The sequence below is a fragment of the Spermophilus citellus genome (genome assembly GCF_964194105.1).
Source record: "Spermophilus citellus genome assembly, chromosome: 5".
Lineage (NCBI taxonomy): Eukaryota > Metazoa > Chordata > Mammalia > Rodentia > Sciuridae > Spermophilus > Spermophilus citellus.
The window spans coordinates 141668734-141690209 of NC_138186.1; the positions used below are offsets into that span (position 1 = coordinate 141668734).

Below are 21476 nucleotides of genomic sequence, written 5' to 3' on the forward strand. Positions count from 1 at the left end.
AAACCAAATATGATGTTGCAAAATGTTGAGAATATTTAGTTTATCCCAAATAACCTGGTACAAGTACTAAAAGAAAATTCCAGTGCAGAGGGCCTTATCATGAAGCTTAGTGGATAAATTCTAAGATACTTTTAATCCAAATACTATGACCCCTATCCATTTTACTTATTTCCATTTCTATAGAAAAGTCACCTCACATTAATTCAGTTTTCCAGATGTTAAATATGTCCAGAAGTAAGAGTATTTTTATGAGTCAACCCCAAAGTGGAATCACATGATCCATTGCCAATGGAAAAGTTACTTAGTAAGAATATTTCATTAAATATCTGGACTGTTTATCTACATACTTTGGGGGCTCTACAATAATGCCTCTCAACACATTTTTTAAAACATTTGATCAAAAAAATTGGGGGAGAGAAAGAAGCTAACATCAGTTTTTGAAAGATGAAAGGCTTTAAAAAAGGAGTAGTTTCAACCTTTTCGTAAATTAAGGTAAAAGACAATCAAAAGTTTCTAGCTTAAGTAGGTGAAATCAGAGAAGAGCAAAAGCAGATTGCATAGCACATACTTCTCTAACACCTGTAGTTTCTAAAACCATTCAGAATATTTTTATTAAAATTAATTCAAATAAAATTTAATAAATTTTTAAATATAAATTATATTATCATTTAATAAATTGATCTAATTTAAATTTATTTTATTAATTAATATTGTTTAAATTTATTTTATTAATACTATTGTTTGATTTAAATTTATTTTCTTAATTGATTTTTTAAATTAATTTTGATTAAATTTTAGATTGATTTATATTTAAAAGTTCATTAAATTTCATTTAAATTAATACAATTTAACAAAGTCAATTTAAATAACATTTAATATAGATTAAATCATTTAATATTAACTATATAATATAATAAAAAAATTAACAAAATTAATTTTGATAAAAATCCTCTTAGTGGTTTTAGAAACTACAGGTGTCTGAGAAATATTAGCAAAAGCAATTCTAAGCAGGAAGTGTGAATCTGGCGGTATAGCGATACCAGATTTCAAACTGTACTACAGAGCAAGAGTAACCAAAACAGCATGGTACTGGTACCAAAACAGGCGGGTGAACCAATGGTACAGAATAGAGGACACAGAGACCAATCCACAAAATTACAACTTTCTTATATTTGATAAAGGGGCTAAAAGCATGCAATGGAGGAAGGATAGCGTCTTCAACAAATGGTGCTGGGAAAACTGGAAATCCATATACAACAAAATGAAACTGAATCCCTTTCTCTCGCCATGCACAAAAGTTAACACAAAATGGATCAAAGAGCTTGATATCAAATCAGAGACTCTGCATCTCATAGAAGAAAAAGTTGGCTCCGATCCACATATTGTGGTGCCGGGCTCCAAATTCCTTAATAGGACATCCATAGCACAAGAGTTAATAACAAGAATCAACAAATGGGACTGACTTAAACTAAAAAGTTTTTTTCTTCTTTTTTTTTTTTTCCCCTCAGCAAGAGAAACAATAAGAGAGGTAAATAGGGAGCCTACATCCTGGGAACAAATTTTTACTCCTCACACTTCAGATAGAGCCCTAATATCCAGAGTATACAAAGAACTCAAAAAATTAAACCATAAGATAACAAATAACCCAATCAACAAATGGGCCAAGGACCTGAACAGACACTTCTCAGAGGAGGACATACAATCAATCAACAAGTACATGAATAAATGCTCACCATCTCTAGCAGTCAGAGAAATGCAAATCAAAACCACCCTGAGATATCACCTCACTCCAGTAAGATTGGCATCCATTATGAAGTCAAACAACAATAAGAACTGGCGAGGATGTGGGGAAAAGGGTACACTTGTACATTGCTGGTGGGACTGCAAATTGGTGCGGTCAATTTGGAAAGCAATATGGAGATTCCTGGGAAAGCTGGGAATGGAACCACCATTTGACCCAGCTATAGCCCTTCTCGGAATATTCCCTGAAGACCTTAAAAGAGCGTACTATAGGGATACTGCCACATCAGTGTGCACAGCAGCACAATTCACAATAGCTAGACTGTGGAACCCACCTAGATGCCCTTTAGTAGATGAATGGATAAAAAAAAAAAATGTGGCATTTACACACAATGGAGTATTACGCAGCACTAAGAAATGACAAAATCATGGAATTTGCAGGGAAATGGATGGCATTAGAGCAGATTATGCTAAGTGAATCTAGCCAATCCCTAAAAAACAAATGCTAAATGTCTTCTTTGATATAAGGAGAGCAACTAAGAACAGAGCAGGGAGGAAGAGCATGAGGAAAAGATTAACATTAAAGAGAGACAAGTGGTGGGAGGGAAAGGGAGAGAGAAGGGAAATCGCATGGAAATGGAAGGAGACCCTCATTGTTACACAAAATTAAATATAAGAGGATGTGAGGGAAAAGGGGGAAAAAAAAAACAAGGGAGAGAATTGAATTACAGCAGATGGGGTAGAGAGAGAAGATGGGAGGGGAGGGAGAGGAGATAGTAGGCGATAGGAAAGGTACCAGAATACAACAGTCACTAATATGGCATCATGTAGAAACGTGGATGTGTAACCGATGTGATTCTGCAATCTGTATTTGGGGTAAAAATGGGAGTTTATAACCCACTTGAATCAAATGTATGAAAGATGATATGTCAAGAGCTTGGTAATGTTTTGAATAACCAATAAAAAAAACATTTTCCCATTTCAAAAAATGACATTGGTGATTTATTGTGATCATTTTGTACACAGCAGAACTACATTTAATTCTTTGTCCTACTAATAAAAGTCACTAGATGCGAAAGCATCTACTTTCACAGTTCGTATATAACATTTATGGACTATCTTAAATTCGTTTTAAAAAATATTTATTATTTAGCCTTTAGTGGACACAACATCTTTATTTTATTTATTTTTTTATGTAGTGCTGAGGATCGAACCCCACGCCTCACGCATGCTAGGTGAACGAGCTGCTACTTGAGCCATATCCCCAACACTCTCTTAAATTCTTATTTTCACCTTGCTTCTTTATGATAATGAGAATTCAAATTTATGGGTAATATATCATTCACTGAACAACTTCAGTCCAAATCAATCCTTCTACTATTGTATTGTCACTGGAGTGTTATGTTCATCTTCCTACAAATGTGTGCGGAACATTTCATTGATTATGCCAATTCTTAAAAATACAAATGTGCCGAGCCCTAATATCCAGAGTATACAAAGAACTCAAAAATTGAACATTAAGAAAACAAATAACCCAATCAACAAATGGGCCAAGGACCTGAACAGACACTTCTCAGAGAAGGATATATAATTAATCAAAAAATACACGGAAAAAATGCTCACCATCTCTAGCAATCAGAGAAATGCAAATTAAAACCACTCTAAGATACCATATCAGTCCAGTAAGAATGGCAGCCATTAGGAAGTCAAACAACAACACGTGCTGGCAAGGATGTGGGGGAAAAGGTACACTTGTACACTGCCGGTGGGACTGCAAATCGGTGCAGCCAATTTGGAAAGCATTATGGAGATTCCTTGGAAAGCTGGGAATGGAACCACCATCCGACCCAGCTATTCCCCTTCTCGGACTATTCCCAGAGACCTAAAAAGAGCACACTATAGGGATACAGCTACATCAATGTTCATAGCAGCACAATTCACAATAGCTAGAACGTGGAACCAACCTAGACGCCAGTCAATAGATGAATGGATAAAAAAATGTGGCATTTGTACACAATGGAATATTACTCAGCACTAAAAAATGACAAAATCATGGCATTTGCAGGGAAATGGATGGCATGAGAGCAGATTATGCTAAGTGAAGTTAGCCAATCCCTAGAAAAGAAATGCTGAATGTCTTCTTTCATATAAGGAGGGGGGACTCAAAACAGAGCAGGCTGGAAGAGCATGAAAAGAAGATTACCATTTAGAAGGGACAAGAGGTGGGAGGGAATGGGAGAGAGAAGGGGAATTTCATGGAAATGGAAGGATACCCTCATTGTTATACAAAATTACATATAAGAGGATGTGAGGGGAAAGGGGAAAAAAGGAGAGAAATGAATTACAGTAGATGGGGTAGAGAGAGATTATGGGAGGGGAGGGGAGGAGACAGAAGGGGAGATAGGGAGGGAATAGGAAAGGCAGCAGAATATAACAGACACTAGTATGGCAGTATGTATAAACTCGGATGTATAACCAATGTGATCCTGCAAACTGTACACGTGGTAAAAATAAGAATTCATACCCCACTTGAATCAAATGTATGAAATATGATATGTCAAGATCATTGTAATGTTTTGAGCAACCAATAGAAATTTAAAAAAAGAAACAAGAAGAGACAAGGCCCATATTAAAGAGATTTAAAAATTCTACTGAAATCTATAAGAAAATGTTTGAATGAATTATGAGGTATTAAAAAAAAGTACAAACTTAATATCTTGCATAGAATTTATCACCCTATGTTTATAGACTCAAAAAGCTTTCATTATTTTAATCTTCAACTGTGTTTTAACAAAGCCACATTATTAAGGGCTCTCTACTTCTGGCTTATTCTTTCTTACTTAGTCTTTTCCCCCATATGCGATCCTCACCACCACAGTCATCAATGGCTGACCTTGCATTATAATTCAAGGATCACTCTATGTAACATCTTCCCCATTGATTGACTGTATTCAATTGCACTTCATAGCAGGAAATGTATATAACACAGCTTTATGTTGTTCACAATATCTACCACAATACCTTGTACTTTGGGGGCACTGAATACATGTATAAGGATATACTTATGATTATTGGATGCTTTTTGTCACATGTGTTCGCGAATGAGCCAGGGTTTGCCCTCCATATCCCCCATAGTTTCCAGGAATATTCCAAACATATTTACAAGAAGAGAAATGCTTTTATTTGGATGGTCAGTTTTGAATACAGTAGGTAGGTACCTCTCTCAGATTGAAATATAAAATGACAAACAGCTGTGGTCAGAGTGAACCATGCTAGAAGACTGAATCTGAGTGATCAGAAATGCCTTTCAGCAGTAGGAGCAACAACCACTGGAACCAGATTCAAGCCAAATGTGATAGGTCTTACACTGAAAAAGGATCATTATTTGTGATTTAAAACAATAAACAAACACAGAACACCTAAAGAGAAGGAGGCACCCTGCTATAATTTGGATCTGGAATGTTGCCCAAAGGTCATGTGTTGAAAGCTTGGACCCCAATGTAACAGCATTCAGAACGGACTCTACAGAAAGGTGAATTGAATCCTGGGCTCTAACCTCATCTGTGGATCAATCCACTGATGGGTTCACGATTGGACAGGACTATTGGGAGTTGGTAAAAACTGTGGGCGGTAGGGCCTAGTTGGAGGGTAGGTCATTGGAGTTGATTCCCTGGAAGGGTACATCATATTCCTCAGTCCTCTCTTCCCCTCACCTGATCTCCGTGATCTCCATGAGTTGATCCCCTGATCTCCATGAGTTGAGCAGCTCTGTTTTGAAGCCAGGCTCTCTGCCATGGTAATCTGCCTCACTTCAGGCCACAGCAATGGAGCCTGAAATTGAACCAAAATAAATATTTACTCATTTAATTTTCTCAGGTATGTTGTCAAAGTGATGAAAAAGTCTTCTAACACACACACACACACACACACACACACACACAGGAGGAATGGTCTAAAGGGAGAAAAGGACACTTGGTATTGTTGATGCCTTCTTCAACAGTAGACACAGCTGGGGTACAGCGTGGATTCGCACTTCAGCAGATGCTAAAAGGGGCTTAAATTTTTATATTAGTCTTTTATGAGGAGAGATTGACTAACACAGGCCTGATTTCTCTCTCAGATTTGGAGATGAATAAGAAGGACCAAGAAGATTTCCTTTTCTGGCACAGCACACAAATGCAGTCACTAGTTTCTGATACCAATCTGAGTAATTATGTCTACTTGCTCTATCTTGAAGGCAAGAGACATTATGAGGTGATTAATATAATCCTTAGAATCTACTTAACCATTAATTTTCCAAAAATTCTGCCTTTTTTTGAATTTTATTTCTGCCACCTTGAGGTTTTGTTCCCTGAACAGACATATAGAAAGAACAGCTCAAGGAAAAGAGTCTCCTGAATATGGGCTCTGGGAAGAGAGTAATGGGAGCAAACCCAAACCCCTTCTAAAGGGTAATGAGGAAAATGATCCTAAACAAAACAAAAAGCAAATATGAACAAAGTGGCAGCAGGCTCTATTTGTTGGCCACTTTCTCTGCACCAGCCATCAGGTGAGAACTACACACTATGTTCTCATTTACTGTTCAACTCATGCTTGGGAGAGAGGTTTTCTAAATGCATTCCGTCAGTTTAGCTCCAAAATTGCTTTGGTCCCAACTGGTATGTCTGTTACAGCCCATGTGCTTCATCTCTTTGCTTTGTCCCCAACTCTACAAAACTGCCTCCTCATTAACTTGTTGGAATTTAAACACCTTGGAAACCAGGGCCTTATCTTAACTCCTTCTGATCCTTAGAGGTGTGGGAATTAAATTTAGGATTGTTACTCCATCGTAGAAAATTTCTCGACTTTTTATTTCACTCTGTACTGTTTAAACCTGGATGATATTTGGCATTGATAAACAACAATAGGTTAAGTGAACATCAACCTGTTGGCTCTAAAACAAATTTTCTTAAGTGAAATTTAAGTGGAATTTTTCAGCACTTCAATAAACTCAATCAGAATTAACAAGGACCAAATAATATTAAAATGAACTCGAAAATTTATAGATTAACAGCAAAAATTTATTTTTGGAAAGGGTAAAGATGGTTCTTTAGTGACATTTAATCCATATTATAATTTGAATTCTGAGAATGATTAAGACTTTGTGATGGTTAATTTTACATGTTAACTCGTCCGGGCTACGATGCCCAGACACTTGGCCAACTTTTATTCTGGGTGTGTCTGTGCTGGTGTTATGGGGTGAGATTTACTTTTGAATCGGGGACTTTTAGTTAAATTGATTCCATTCTGTAATGGAGAGAGACCTCACCTCGTCAACCGAGTGCAACTGAATGGGACAAAAAGCCCACCTCTCCCAGACAAGAGGGAACTGTCCAGTGAACTACCTTTGGATTTCATCTACAACATTGATTCTTCCTGGCTCCACAGCACACTGCCTTGGGACTCAAACTAGAACACTTTCCTGGATCTCTAGCTCCTCCCAGCCAACCCTGCCCAATCCTGTGAGCCAATAGCTGACAGGCAAGTGCAGGGAAGAAGCAGAGGCCCTGCAGGGGGTGAGTGTGTGCTACTGGATGCCAGCCCCTGGTCAAAGCGCAGGACAGGCTTCTGAGTTTACAGGCAGGAAGGGATGATTAGTGTTGGTGGAGCCCCAGGAACCCCGCGCTCTGAGGAATTCTGAGCGCTTGGGTCATAATTGACCCCGGCAACGCCCGAGGACGTTCGGGGCACAGAAGTGGATGGTGATGGACGCGCTTTTCAGAGCTGGTCCGATGGATCACTGAAGTGGCCACGATGTGGTCCTGGTTTGGAGGCCTGGGCTCAGGCTTGGGCCACTTCTTGGGTCAGGTGGGGAGCAGCTTGGCTTTCCTCACCGGCCATAGCTCCAGCTTCGCCAGGGAAATGCTTCTGGGTGACTTAGGAGACCCAGAAGCAGCTTTACATCATTGTTGGAGAAAGGAAATGGAAACTACTGATTCCACACTAAGATGTGAGAATGAAAGACTGAAAGAGTATTGTACTGACCTGGAAGAAAAGCATGAAGCATCAGAGCTACAAATAAACCATCAGTCTGTAAGTTACCAAAATCAACTGCAACAGAAAGAGGTAGAGATCAGCCATCTTAAAGCAGGACAGATTGTACTGCAAGATCAAATGTTCCAACTACAGGCAGCCGCTCAATCAGTACACTCGGGAGCTTGTGGTGTGCCAACAACAACTGCACCGGCTCCGTTCGGTTCCCTGATCAGTAGTCATTTTTCAGCCTTTCGTGATGACGACATGGACTCTAGTGACATAATCTCATCACGACAAGAAACAAACAGATTATCAACTGAAGCTGCAAAACATGAATCTGAAGTTGGCCACTCGAGGCAGATTGCTGAGGCTCAGGGAACACACCATTCTGACTCAAGTGAAATCTGCAAAGTACAAAATACTATCAAGACTCTTCAACCAAACCAAAGCCCAGACATATATGATCATCAGCATGAAATTTCAGTTTGGGAGCAGAGTTCTACTGTGGCAGAAAAGGGAAAAATCCTTCCTCAGAGCTCAGCAGTGGAAGAAGTGTTCAGGCTTCAACAAGCCCTGGCTGATGCGGAGAAGGAAATCGTGAGACTAAATGGTTTAAACCAGGATAACCGTCTTGCTGAAGACCATCTGAAACTTAAAATGCATGCTGAAGCTTTAGAAAAAGAGAAGGCATCATTGAGTCAAGAAAAAGAGGAACTTCAGATGTCACTGTCAAAATTGAGCTGTGACTACCAAGTCATGAAAAACAGAGCTTCAACAGACATGAATTTGAATGTACAATTACTAGACTTAAAACTTCACTTGAAGGCAAAGGAGGAAGAACTGAATCAGACTATCAATGAAAAGAAAATGCTGATAGCTGAGTTAGAAGAACTGGATCATCAGAATCAGGAAGCTACAAAGCACATGATTTTGATACAAGAGGAGCTATCAAAACAACAAAATGAAGGAGACCTTGTCATCAAGAAGTTGGAACAAGATCTAGATGATGAAAAAAAGAGAGTTCATCAACTTGAGGATGATCAAATGAACATATCCCAAGAGTTGCATGTGCAGAAGGAGAAGTTAACTGAGAACGCACAGAGCCTCAGTGATTTGCATTTAACTAAGCAGAAGCTTGAAGGTAAAGTAGAAGATTTAGTAGATCAGCTAAATCAGTCACAAAAAAATAGTTTAAACATCCAGCAGGAAAACCTTGGGCTTAAGGATCACATTAGACAACTTGAAGATGAGCTGTCTGGATTTAAGAGCAAGTATCGCACTTCTCTGAATGAAGACTCTAACAGTCATTGTAAGGATGACATGCCTAAAGAACGAGAAGCTGAAGTTAGCAACTTAAGGCAAAATCTTTCTGAAGAGGAACAGCTCAATGAAAATTTAAAGAAAGTTGCTGTTGAACTCAAAACGGAAAATGAAATGTTGATTTTAGCACGTGACGATGTAAGGCGTAAGTTGGAAGAATCTATTGCTGCTTACAATCAAATCTCTCAAGAAAAAGACACTATCACGGAGACTCTCAAAAGAGACAAAGAAGAGATTGAAGCCAAACTGCACCAGGCAGAAAAAAGACTGTTGGAAGAAGCAAATAATCACAGGCAGACTATTCAGGAACTCTCCAATGCACATAATTTGGATACCTCTGCCTTAAAGCTGAAACACGAATGTGCAGTTCAACTCAGCCAAGAGAAGGACTTTGAAATAGCAGGACTCAAAAAGAATATTGAGCAAATGACTGCTGATGAAAAAGAAACTGATGAAATTTTGGCATCTTATGTAGACGAACAGGAGCGATTGATACAAGTCATAAATGAGAAAGAAGTTTTTATTGAAAAACTCGAAGAAAAAAGTTCACAACTACAAAAGGATTTAGATAAGTGTTCTCAGGCTTTAGGAGAAAATGAAACTTTAAGGCAATCCATGGAAAGAAAGGACAGAAGTCTTACCTACATGAGAGCAGAAAACAACTATCTGCGAGTAGAATTGGAAATACTTGGGGAACAGCACAATCAAGCTGTACCAGTGGCTGAGCCGACAGCTCTTGATGCTGTCACAGAACTAGAATTGGAGGTATCTCAACTGAATATAGTCAAAAATCATCTGGAAGATGAAATTCAAGACCATCTGAATATCATTGAAAACCAGAACCAGCGTAAAATGCAACTACTTCAGTCTTTACAGGAGCAGAAGGAGGAAATGGATGAATTTAAGTACAAATATGAGCAGATGAATGCTGCGCATAGCCAGTTAATTTTAGAAAAAGAGGAGGAAATTAAGAACTTGCAGAAGACTATTGAAGAACTAAAAGCCCAGTTGCCTGGAGAGAAAGGAGATGCTCAGACATTGAATTCTGATATTTTTCAAGAGACCAAAGTAAAAATCCTAAGAGAAAAAGAGGTTCAACACTTACGGGACCAAGAATTACGCCTAAACCGGGAGCTAGAAAGGCTACGCAGCCATCTCTTGGAATCAGAAGAGTCTTACACCCAGCAAATTTTGGCTGCAGAAGACAAAGAAAAACAGTCAATAGCTGAATGGAAGAACAAGGCCGAAAAGCTGGAAGGAGAAGTATCATCACTGCAGGAACGTTTGGATGAAGCAAATGCTCTGTTGGATTCTGCTTCCAGACTGAGAGAAGACTTAGATCTCAAGGAAGAACAGATGGAAGAACTGAAAAAACAAAACGAGCTCCGAAAAGAAATGTTGGACCATGCACAACAGAAATTGTCGACTTTGGTCAACAGCGCAGAAGGAAAAGTGGACAAAGTCCTCATGCGAAACCTTTTTATTGGTCATTTCCAGACACCAAAGGACAAACGTCGTGAAGTATTGCAGTTGACGGGGAGCATCCTGGACATTCCACAGGACGAAATGGAGCAGCTGTTGAATAAAGATCACGGTGGTGTCAGTAAGTGGATGAGTTGTTTTGGTTCCACGTTCTGCAGCTGTGCCTCTTAGTAACCTAGCTGGAGTTGGACTTGGTGGACCTGGGCATCCTCTTGTTAAACCCACTGCAGATTTCATGCCCACCTTTACACCACTGCCAGTGTCCCTGGACAATAGTGCCAGAGTTGTACTCCAGGATCTTCTAAATATTTAGCATTTGAAAGAAGCCATAACCCTTTTTTACGTTTTACAGCATGGCCTTTTGAAAAAGTACTCATGTGTTTGTAGACAAAGAGAGAAAGCAAAAAAGCTGGTATATGTAAGTGTATAGCTACTAGGTATTTTATTTTATTTTTTCAGTTGTTGTTGTTGTGATTTTTTGCTATAGTACTTTTTAAAAAATTTGTTTTGTTTTTTGTAGCACTTTTTGTTTCTAGAATTTTGTTCCAATGCAGCAGATAATCATCACCAGTTATCAATTCTGATGTACTTTTGGGAGCAACTGTACAGAGCAGCCTTCTTGAACCACTAGTTCCAACCTTAAAACAATAATAATATTTCTTAAATTTAATGGCATTAAGGTAAAAACGATACATGTAATTACAGGAAACAAGAAAAATCCAACCCATAAGAAGGATGTCTCAGATTTAGAGTACATGAAAACCAAACATAATGTTGCAAAAAGTTGAGAATATTTAGTTTATCCAAGATAACATTGTACAACTACCACGCGAAAATTCCAATGGGGAGGACCTAAACATGAAGCTTAGTGGATAAATTCTAAGATGCTTTGAATCCAAATTCTATGACCCCTATCCATTTTGCTTATTTCCATTTCTATACGAAAGTCACTTCACATTAATTCAGTTTTCCAGATGATAAATATGTCCAGAAGGAAGAGTATTTTTATGAGTCAACCCCGAAGTGGGACCACAGGATCCACTGCCAATGGAAAAGTTAATTAGTAAGAATGTATCATTAAATATCTGGACTGCTTATCTACATACTATTGGGGGCTCTACAATAATTCTCATAAACACATTTTATAAAACATTTGATCAAAACAAGTTGGGGAGAGAAATAAGCTAACAACAGTTTTTGAAAGATGAAAAGCTTTAAAATAGGAGTAGTTATAACCTTTTGATAAATTAAGGTAAAAGATGAATCAAAAGTTTCCAGCTTAAGTAGGTGAAATCAGAGAAGAGAAAAAGCAGATTGCATAGCACATACTTCTCTGACACCTGTAGTTTCTAAAACCATTCAGAACATTTTTGTTAAAATTAATTTAAACAAAATTTAATATATTTTTAAATATAAATTATATCATTTAATATAAATTAACCTAATTTAAATCAATTTTATTAGTAGTATTATTTAAATTTCTTTTATTAATACTATGGTTTGATTTAAATTTATTTTATTAATTGATATTGTTTATTAACTTATATTAAATTATAGTATGATTTATATTTGAAAACTCATTAAATTTTATTTAAATTAATACAATTTAATAAAGTAAATTTAACATAATATAGGTTGAATTATTTAATTTTAATTTTAATAATAATGCTCTTAGTTGTTTTGGAAATTACAGGTGGCAGTGAAGTATTAGCTATATTATCTTCTTTTTTCTCCTCTTTGATTTTACCTAACTTAAGCTAGAACCTTTTGGTTTATCTTTTGTTTTACTTTACAAAAATAAAAAAAGGAAGAAAAACACCTAGTAGCTACACACATATCAGCTTTTCCTTTCTTATTTCTAAATTTCACCTTAACATTTACATTATTTTACCAAAATTAAGATGCCATCAGTTGTTACTCCTGAGAAGAATATCAAAGTATATATTTTGCTTCGACCTGCCAAATTACTTGGAATCTTATTCCAGTAGACTTCACATGGTTGGGAAAAGCAGAGTTCAGATTTGTCATGAGAGATTTTTATATATTCGGCTCACTCCATTGTGTCTAGGTGAGCCTTTGGGTTTCAATGCCTGGAAACACACTTCTTATATTTCAGAATTGAAGAGCTCTTGGAAACAGCGACCTCACTGCATTCTTGAGAAAAATATGTTATACGGGTACTCAGAAAATTACAAAGATTAATATAGATTCAAGATTCTTTTTAAGACAAGGGGTTTAATGGAGAAAACAGCAAGATAGCCTTAGAAATTTCATACTCCCTGCATTCTTAGGAAAAGCTTCTATATTGTAAAGAATAACACCAAACAGAAAAGTTCCTAAGAAAATATTGTGCTTTCAGTTTCCTCGTCTCATAAATTTTATTAAAGTTTCATTAAAGACCCTGTATTTGCTAGCCTTTTTATTAAATACTTTTTTGAGATATTCTATTAATGTCTATGACTGGATTTTATTTGGTCTCACATTAATGTCGCTCCCTGTGACAAAGGGTACATGGGAGGCAGGCAGGATCAGCCTGTCCTCTCCGAGGCACCAGCTGTCGGAACCAGGCTCTGACAGAGGTAGTGAAGGGCACTAGCGTCTCCTGGACTGAGCGAGAGGGTAAGTATCTGAGTAATATTAATTGTGTATAAATGCCACATTTTTTTATGCATTCATCTACTAAGTTGTTTCCACAATTTAGCTAATGTGAATTTTGCTGCTATAAACATTGATGTGGCTGTGTCCCTGTAGTATGCAGTTTTTAAGTCCTTTGGGTATAGATCAAAAAGAGGGATAGCTAGGTCAAATGGTGGTTCTATTCCCAAATTTCCAAGGAATCTCCAAACTGCTCTCCATATTGGCTCCACCAATCTACAGTCCCACCGACAGTGTAGGAGTGTACATTTTTCCTGAAATCCTCACCAACACTTATCGTTGTTGTCTTCATCATAGCTGCCATTTTCAAAAATCGCTGACATTCTAACTGGAGTGAGGTGCAATTAAACCCCTAGCTCTCACCATGCACAAAACTCCACTCAAATGAATCAAGGACCTAGGAATAAAACCAGAGAGCTTGCATGTAACAGAAGAAAAAGTAGGCCCTAATTCCAATCATATGGGATTAGTCCCAAAATTCCTTAATAAGACTCCTAGAGCACAAGAATTAAAATCAAGTATCAATAAATGAGATAGATTCAAACTAAAAAAGTTTCTTCTCCACAAAACAAACAATCTGGGAGGTGAATAGAGATCCTACATCTTGGGAGAAAATTTTTGCCCCATCACACATCAGATAGAGCACTAATCTCTAGGGCATAGAAAGAACTCACAAATCTGAATAACACACACACACACACACACACACACACACACAAACAAATAAATAAATAAAATAATATGACCTGGGCATCCTCTTTTTAAACCCATCGCAGATTTCAAGCCCACCTTCACACCACTGCCAGTGTCCCCGGACAACAGTGCCAGACTTGTACTCTAGGATCTTCTAAATATTTAGCACTTTAAAGAAGCCATAACCCTTTTTGATGTTTTACAGCATGGCCTTTTGCAAAAGAACTCTGTATTTGTAGACAAAAAGAGAAAGAAAAAAAGCTGATATATATATATGTATATAGATACTAGGTTTTTTTTTTTTTTTGCTTCTTGTTGTAGTTTTTTTTCTGTTTTTTTTTTTTTTTATTTTTTGCTATAGCTCTTTCTAAAAATTTTGTTTTGTTTGCTGTAGCACTTTTTCTTTATAAAATTTTGCTCCAGTGTAGCAGGTAATCATCACCAGTCTTCAATTCTGATGTACTTTTGTAAGCAACTGTACAGAGCAGCATTAGTGAACCATTAGCTCTAAACTCTTTTTTTTAAATGATTATATTTGTTAAATTTAATGGCATTAAGATAAAAATGATACATTTAAATAACAGGAAAGATGAAAAATCCAAACCACCTGAAGGAGATCTCAGATTTAGAGAAGAAGAAAACCAAATATGATGTTGCAAAATGTTGAGAATATTTAGTTTATCCCAAATAACCTGGTACAAGTACTAAAAGAAAATTCCAGTGCAGAGGGCCTTATCATGAAGCTTAGTGGATAAATTCTAAGATACTTTTAATCCAAATACTATGACCCCTATCCATTTTACTTATTTCCATTTCTATAGAAAAGTCACCTCACATTAATTCAGTTTTCCAGATGTTAAATATGTCCAGAAGTAAGAGTATTTTTATGAGTCAACCCCAAAGTGGAATCACATGATCCATTGCCAATGGAAAAGTTACTTAGTAAGAATATTTCATTAAATATCTGGACTGTTTATCTACATACTTTGGGGGCTCTACAATAATGCCTCTCAACACATTTTTTAAAACATTTGATCAAAAAAATTGGGGGAGAGAAAGAAGCTAACATCAGTTTTTGAAAGATGAAAGGCTTTAAAAAAGGAGTAGTTTCAACCTTTTCGTAAATTAAGGTAAAAGACAATCAAAAGTTTCTAGCTTAAGTAGGTGAAATCAGAGAAGAGCAAAAGCAGATTGCATAGCACATACTTCTCTAACACCTGTAGTTTCTAAAACCATTCAGAATATTTTTATTAAAATTAATTCAAATAAAATTTAATAAATTTTTAAATATAAATTATATTATCATTTAATAAATTGATCTAATTTAAATTTATTTTATTAATTAATATTGTTTAAATTTATTTTATTAATACTATTGTTTGATTTAAATTTATTTTCTTAATTGATTTTTTAAATTAATTTTGATTAAATTTTAGATTGATTTATATTTAAAAGTTCATTAAATTTCATTTAAATTAATACAATTTAACAAAGTCAATTTAAATAACATTTAATATAGATTAAATCATTTAATATTAACTATATAATATAATAAAAAAATTAACAAAATTAATTTTGATAAAAATCCTCTTAGTGGTTTTAGAAACTACAGGTGTCTGAGAAATATTAGCAAAAGCAATTCTAAGCAGGAAGTGTGAATCTGGCAGTATAGCGATACCAGATTTCAAACTGTACTACAGAGCAAGAGTAACCAAAACAGCATGGTACTGGTACCAAAACAGGCGGGTGAACCAATGGTACAGAATAGAGGACACAGAGACCAATCCACAAAATTACAACTTTCTTATATTTGATAAAGGGGCTAAAAGCATGCAATGGAGGAAGGATAGCGTCTTCAACAAATGGTGCTGGGAAAACTGGAAATCCATATACAACAAAATGAAACTGAATCCCTTTCTCTCGCCATGCACAAAAGTTAACACAAAATGGATCAAAGAGCTTGATATCAAATCAGAGACTCTGCATCTCATAGAAGAAAAAGTTGGCTCCGATCCACATATTGTGGTGCCGGGCTCCAAATTCCTTAATAGGACATCCATAGCACAAGAGTTAATAACAAGAATCAACAAATGGGACTGACTTAAACTAAAAAGTTTTTTTCTTCTTTTTTTTTTTTCCCCTCAGCAAGAGAAACAATAAGAGAGGTAAATAGGGAGCCTACATCCTGGGAACAAATTTTTACTCCTCACACTTCAGATAGAGCCCTAATATCCAGAGTATACAAAGAACTCAAAAAATTAAACCATAAGATAACAAATAACCCAATCAACAAATGGGCCAAGGACCTGAACAGACACTTCTCAGAGGAGGACATACAATCAATCAACAAGTACATGAATAAATGCTCACCATCTCTAGCAGTCAGAGAAATGCAAATCAAAACCACCCTGAGATATCACCTCACTCCAGTAAGATTGGCATCCATTATGAAGTCAAACAACAATAAGAACTGGCGAGGATGTGGGGAAAAGGGTACACTTGTACATTGCTGGTGGGACTGCAAATTGGTGCGGTCAATTTGGAAAGCAATATGGAGATTCCTGGGAAAGCTGGGAATGGAACCACCATTTCACCCAGCTATAGCCCTTCTCGGAATATTCCCTGAAGACCTTAAAAGAGCGTACTATAGGGATACTGCCACATCAGTGTGCACAGCAGCACAATTCACAATAGCTAGACTGTGGAACCCACCTAGATGCCCTTTAGTAGATGAATGGATAAAAAAAAAAAATGTGGCATTTACACACAATGGAGTATTACGCAGCACTAAGAAATGACAAAATCATGGAATTTGCAGGGAAATGGATGGCATTAGAGCAGATTATGCTAAGTGAATCTAGCCAATCCCTAAAAAACAAATGCTAAATGTCTTCTTTGATATAAGGAGAGCAACTAAGAACAGAGCAGGGAGGAAGAGCATGAGGAAAAGATTAACATTAAAGAGAGACAAGTGGTGGGAGGGAAAGGGAGAGAGAAGGGAAATCGCATGGAAATGGAAGGAGACCCTCATTGTTACACAAAATTAAATATAAGAGGATGTGAGGGAAAAGGGGGAAAAAAAAAACAAGGGAGAGAATTGAATTACAGCAGATGGGGTAGAGAGAGAAGATGGGAGGGGAGGGAGAGGAGATAGTAGGCGATAGGAAAGGTACCAGAATACAACAGTCACTAATATGGCATCATGTAGAAACGTGGATGTGTAACCGATGTGATTCTGCAATCTGTATTTGGGGTAAAAATGGGAGTTTATAACCCACTTGAATCAAATGTATGAAAGATGATATGTCAAGAGCTTGGTAATGTTTTGAATAACCAATAAAAAAACATTTTCCCATTTCAAAAAATGACATTGGTGATTTATTGTGATCATTTTGTACACAGCAGAACTACATTTAATTCTTTGTCCTACTAATAAAAGTCACTAGATGCGACAGCATCTACTTTCACAGTTCGTATATAACATTTATGGACTATCTTAAATTCGTTTTAAAAAATATTTATTATTTAGCCTTTAGTGGACACAACATCTTTATTTTATTTATTTTTTTATGTAGTGCTGAGGATCGAACCCCACGCCTCACGCATGCTAGGTGAACGAGCTGCTACTTGAGCCATATCCCCAACACTCTCTTAAATTCTTATTTTCACCTTGCTTCTTTATGATAATGAGAATTCAAATTTATGGGTAATATATCATTCACTGAACAACTTCAGTCCAAATCAATCCTTCTACTATTGTATTGTCACTGGAGTGTTATGTTCATCTTCCTACAAATGTGTGCGGAACATTTCATTGATTATGCCAATTCTTAAAAATACAAATGTGCCGAGCCCTAATATCCAGAGTATACAAAGAACTCAAAAACTGAACATTAAGAAAACAAATAACCCAATCAACAAATGGGCCAAGGACCTGAACAGACACTTCTCAGAGAAGGATATATAATTAATCAAAAAATACACGGAAAAAATGCTCACCATCTCTAGCAATCAGAGAAATGCAAATTAAAACCACTCTAAGATACCATATCAGTCCAGTAAGAATGGCAGCCATTAGGAAGTCAAACAACAACACGTGCTGGCAAGGATGTGGGGGAAAAGGTACACTTGTACACTGCCGGTGGGACTGCAAATCGGTGCAGCCAATTTGGAAAGCATTATGGAGATTCCTTGGAAAGCTGGGAATGGAACCACCATCCGACCCAGCTATTCCCCTTCTCGGACTATTCCCAGAGACCTAAAAAGAGCACACTATAGGGATACAGCTACATCAATGTTCATAGCAGCACAATTCACAATAGCTAGAACGTGGAACCAACCTAGACGCCAGTCAATAGATGAATGGATAAAAAAATGTGGCATTTGTACACAATGGAATATTACTCAGCACTAAAAAATGACAAAATCATGGCATTTGCAGGGAAATGGATGGCATGAGAGCAGATTATGCTAAGTGAAGTTAGCCAATCCCTAGAAAAGAAATGCTGAATGTCTTCTTTCATATAAGGAGGGGGGACTCAAAACAGAGCAGGCTGGAAGAGCATGAAAAGAAGATTACCATTTAGAAGGGACAAGAGGTGGGAGGGAATGGGAGAGAGAAGGGGAATTTCATGGAAATGGAAGGATACCCTCATTGTTATACAAAATTACATATAAGAGGATGTGAGGGGAAAGGGGAAAAAAGGAGAGAAATGAATTACAGTAGATGGGGTAGAGAGAGATTATGGGAGGGGAGGGGAGGAGACAGAAGGGGAGATAGGGAGGGAATAGGAAAGGCAGCAGAATATAACAGACACTAGTATGGCAGTATGTATAAACTCGGATGTATAACCAATGTGATCCTGCAAACTGTACACGTGGTAAAAATAAGAATTCATACCCCACTTGAATCAAATGTATGAAATATGATATGTCAAGATCATTGTAATGTTTTGAGCAACCAATAGAAATTTAAAAAAAGAAACAAGAAGAGACAAGGCCCATATTAAAGAGATTTAAAAATTCTACTGAAATCTATAAGAAAATGTTTGAATGAATTATGAGGAATTAAAAAAAAGTACAAACTTAATATCTTGCATAGAATTTATCACCCTATGTTTATAGACTCAAAAAGCTTTCATTATTTTAATCTTCAACTGTGTTTTAACAAAGCCACATTATTAAGGGCTCTCTACTTCTGGCTTATTCTTTCTTACTTAGTCTTTTCCCCCATATGCGATCCTCACCACCACAGTCATCAATGGCTGACCTTGCATTATAATTCAAGGATCACTCTATGTAACATCTTCCCCATTGATTGACTGTATTCAATTGCACTTCATAGCAGGAAATGTATATAACACAGCTTTATGTTGTTCACAATATCTACCACAATACCTTGTACTTTGGGGGCACTGAATACATGTATAAGGATATACTTATGATTATTGGATGCTTTTTGTCACATGTGTTCGCGAATGAGCCAGGGTTTGCCCTCCATATCCCCCATAGTTTCCAGGAATATTCCAAACATATTTACAAGAAGAGAAATGCTTTTATTTGGATGGTCAGTTTTGAATACAGTAGGTAGGTACCTCTCTCAGATTGAAATATAAAATGACAAACAGCTGTGGTCAGAGTGAACCATGCTAGAAGACTGAATCTGAGTGATCAGAAATGCCTTTCAGCAGTAGGAGCAACAACCACTGGAACCAGATTCAAGCCAAATGTGATAGGTCTTACACTGAAAAAGGATCATTATTTGTGATTTAAAACAATAAACAAACACAGAACACCTAAAGAGAAGGAGGCACCCTGCTATAATTTGGATCTGGAATGTTGCCCAAAGGTCATGTGTTGAAAGCTTGGACCCCAATGTAACAGCATTCAGAACGGACTCTACAGAAAGGTGAATTGAATCCTGGGCTCTAACCTCATCTGTGGATCAATCCACTGATGGGTTCACGATTGGACAGGACTATTGGGAGTTGGTAAAAACTGTGGGCGGTAGGGCCTAGTTGGAGGGTAGGTCATTGGAGTTGATTCCCTGGAAGGGTACATCATATTCCTCAGTCCTCTCTTCCCCTCACCTGATCTCCGTGATCTCCATGAGTTGATCCCCTGATCTCCATGAGTTGAGCAGCTCTGTTTTGAAGCCAGGCTCTCTGCCATGGTAATCTGCCTCACTTCAGGCCACAGCAATGGAGCCTGAAATTGAACCAAAATAAATATTTACTCATTTAATTTTCTCAGGTATGTTGTCAAAGTGATGAAAAAGTCTTCTAACACACACACACACACACACACACACACACACACAGGAGGAATGGTCTAAAGGGAGAAAAGGACACTTGGTATTGTTGATGCCTTCTTCAACAGTAGACACAGCTGGGGTACAGCGTGGATTCGCACTTCAGCAGATGCTAAAAGGGGCTTAAATTTTTATATTAGTCTTTTATGAGGAGAGATTGACTAACACAGGCCTGATTTCTCTCTCAGATTTGGAGATGAATAAGAAGGACCAAGAAGATTTCCTTTTCTGGCACAGCACACAAATGCAGTCACTAGTTTCTGATACCAATCTGAGTAATTATGTCTACTTGCTCTATCTTGAAGGCAAGAGACATTATGAGGTGATTAATATAATCCTTAGAATCTACTTAACCATTAATTTTCCAAAAATTCTGCCTTTTTTTGAATTTTATTTCTGCCACCTTGAGGTTTTGTTCCCTGAACAGACATATAGAAAGAACAGCTCAAGGAAAAGAGTCTCCTGAATATGGGCTCTGGGAAGAGAGTAATGGGAGCAAACCCAAACCCCTTCTAAAGGGTAATGAGGAAAATGATCCTAAACAAAACAAAAAGCAAATATGAACAAAGTGGCAGCAGGCTCTATTTGTTGGCCACTTTCTCTGCACCAGCCATCAGGTGAGAACTACACACTATGTTCTCATTTACTGTTCAACTCATGCTTGGGAGAGAGGTTTTCTAAATGCATTCCGTCAGTTTAGCTCCAAAATTGCTTTGGTCCCAACTGGTATGTCTGTTACAGCCCATGTGCTTCATCTCTTTGCTTTGTCCCCAACTCTACAAAACTGCCTCCTCATTAACTTGTTGGAATTTAAACACCTTGGAAACCAGGGCCTTATCTTAACTCCTTCTGATCCTTAGAGGTGTGGGAATTAAATTTAGGATTGTTACTCCATCGTAGAAAATTTCTCGACTTTTTATTTCACTCTGTACTGTTTAAACCTGGATGATATTTGGCATTGATAAACAACAATAGGTTAAGTGAACATCAACCTGTTGGCTCTAAAACAAATTTTCTTAAGTGAAATTTAAGTGGAATTTTTCAGCACTTCAATAAACTCAATCAGAATTAACAAGGACCAAATAATATTAAAATGAACTCGAAAATTTATAGATTAACAGCAAAAATTTATTTTTGGAAAGGGTAAAGATGGTTCTTTAGTGACATTTAATCCATATTATAATTTGAATTCTGAGAATGATTAAGACTTTGTGATGGTTAATTTTACATGTTAACTTGTCCGGGCTACGATGCCCAGACA

General features: G+C 37.0%; 2 protein-coding genes across 2 annotated transcripts in view; one reads left to right on the forward strand and one right to left on the reverse strand.

Moving 5' to 3' along the window:
• LOC308649512 (uncharacterized protein) overlaps positions 1 to 21476 on the reverse strand; it is a gene marked incomplete at its 5' end in the record, with an annotated part of 523997 nt that overhangs the window by 329327 nt on the left and 173194 nt on the right. The window lies entirely within an intron of this gene.
• LOC308649507 (thyroid receptor-interacting protein 11-like) overlaps positions 7497 to 21476 on the forward strand; it is a 32311-nt gene continuing 18331 nt past the window's right edge. The window contains exons 1-3 of the mRNA XM_081295041.1: positions 7497 to 8178; positions 8962 to 9099; positions 10573 to 10678. Coding sequence (XP_081151167.1) covers positions 7534 to 8178; positions 8962 to 9099; positions 10573 to 10678 — 889 coding nt within the window. The 5' untranslated portion in view covers positions 7497 to 7533. The remainder of the gene's footprint in view (positions 8179 to 8961; positions 9100 to 10572; positions 10679 to 21476) is intronic.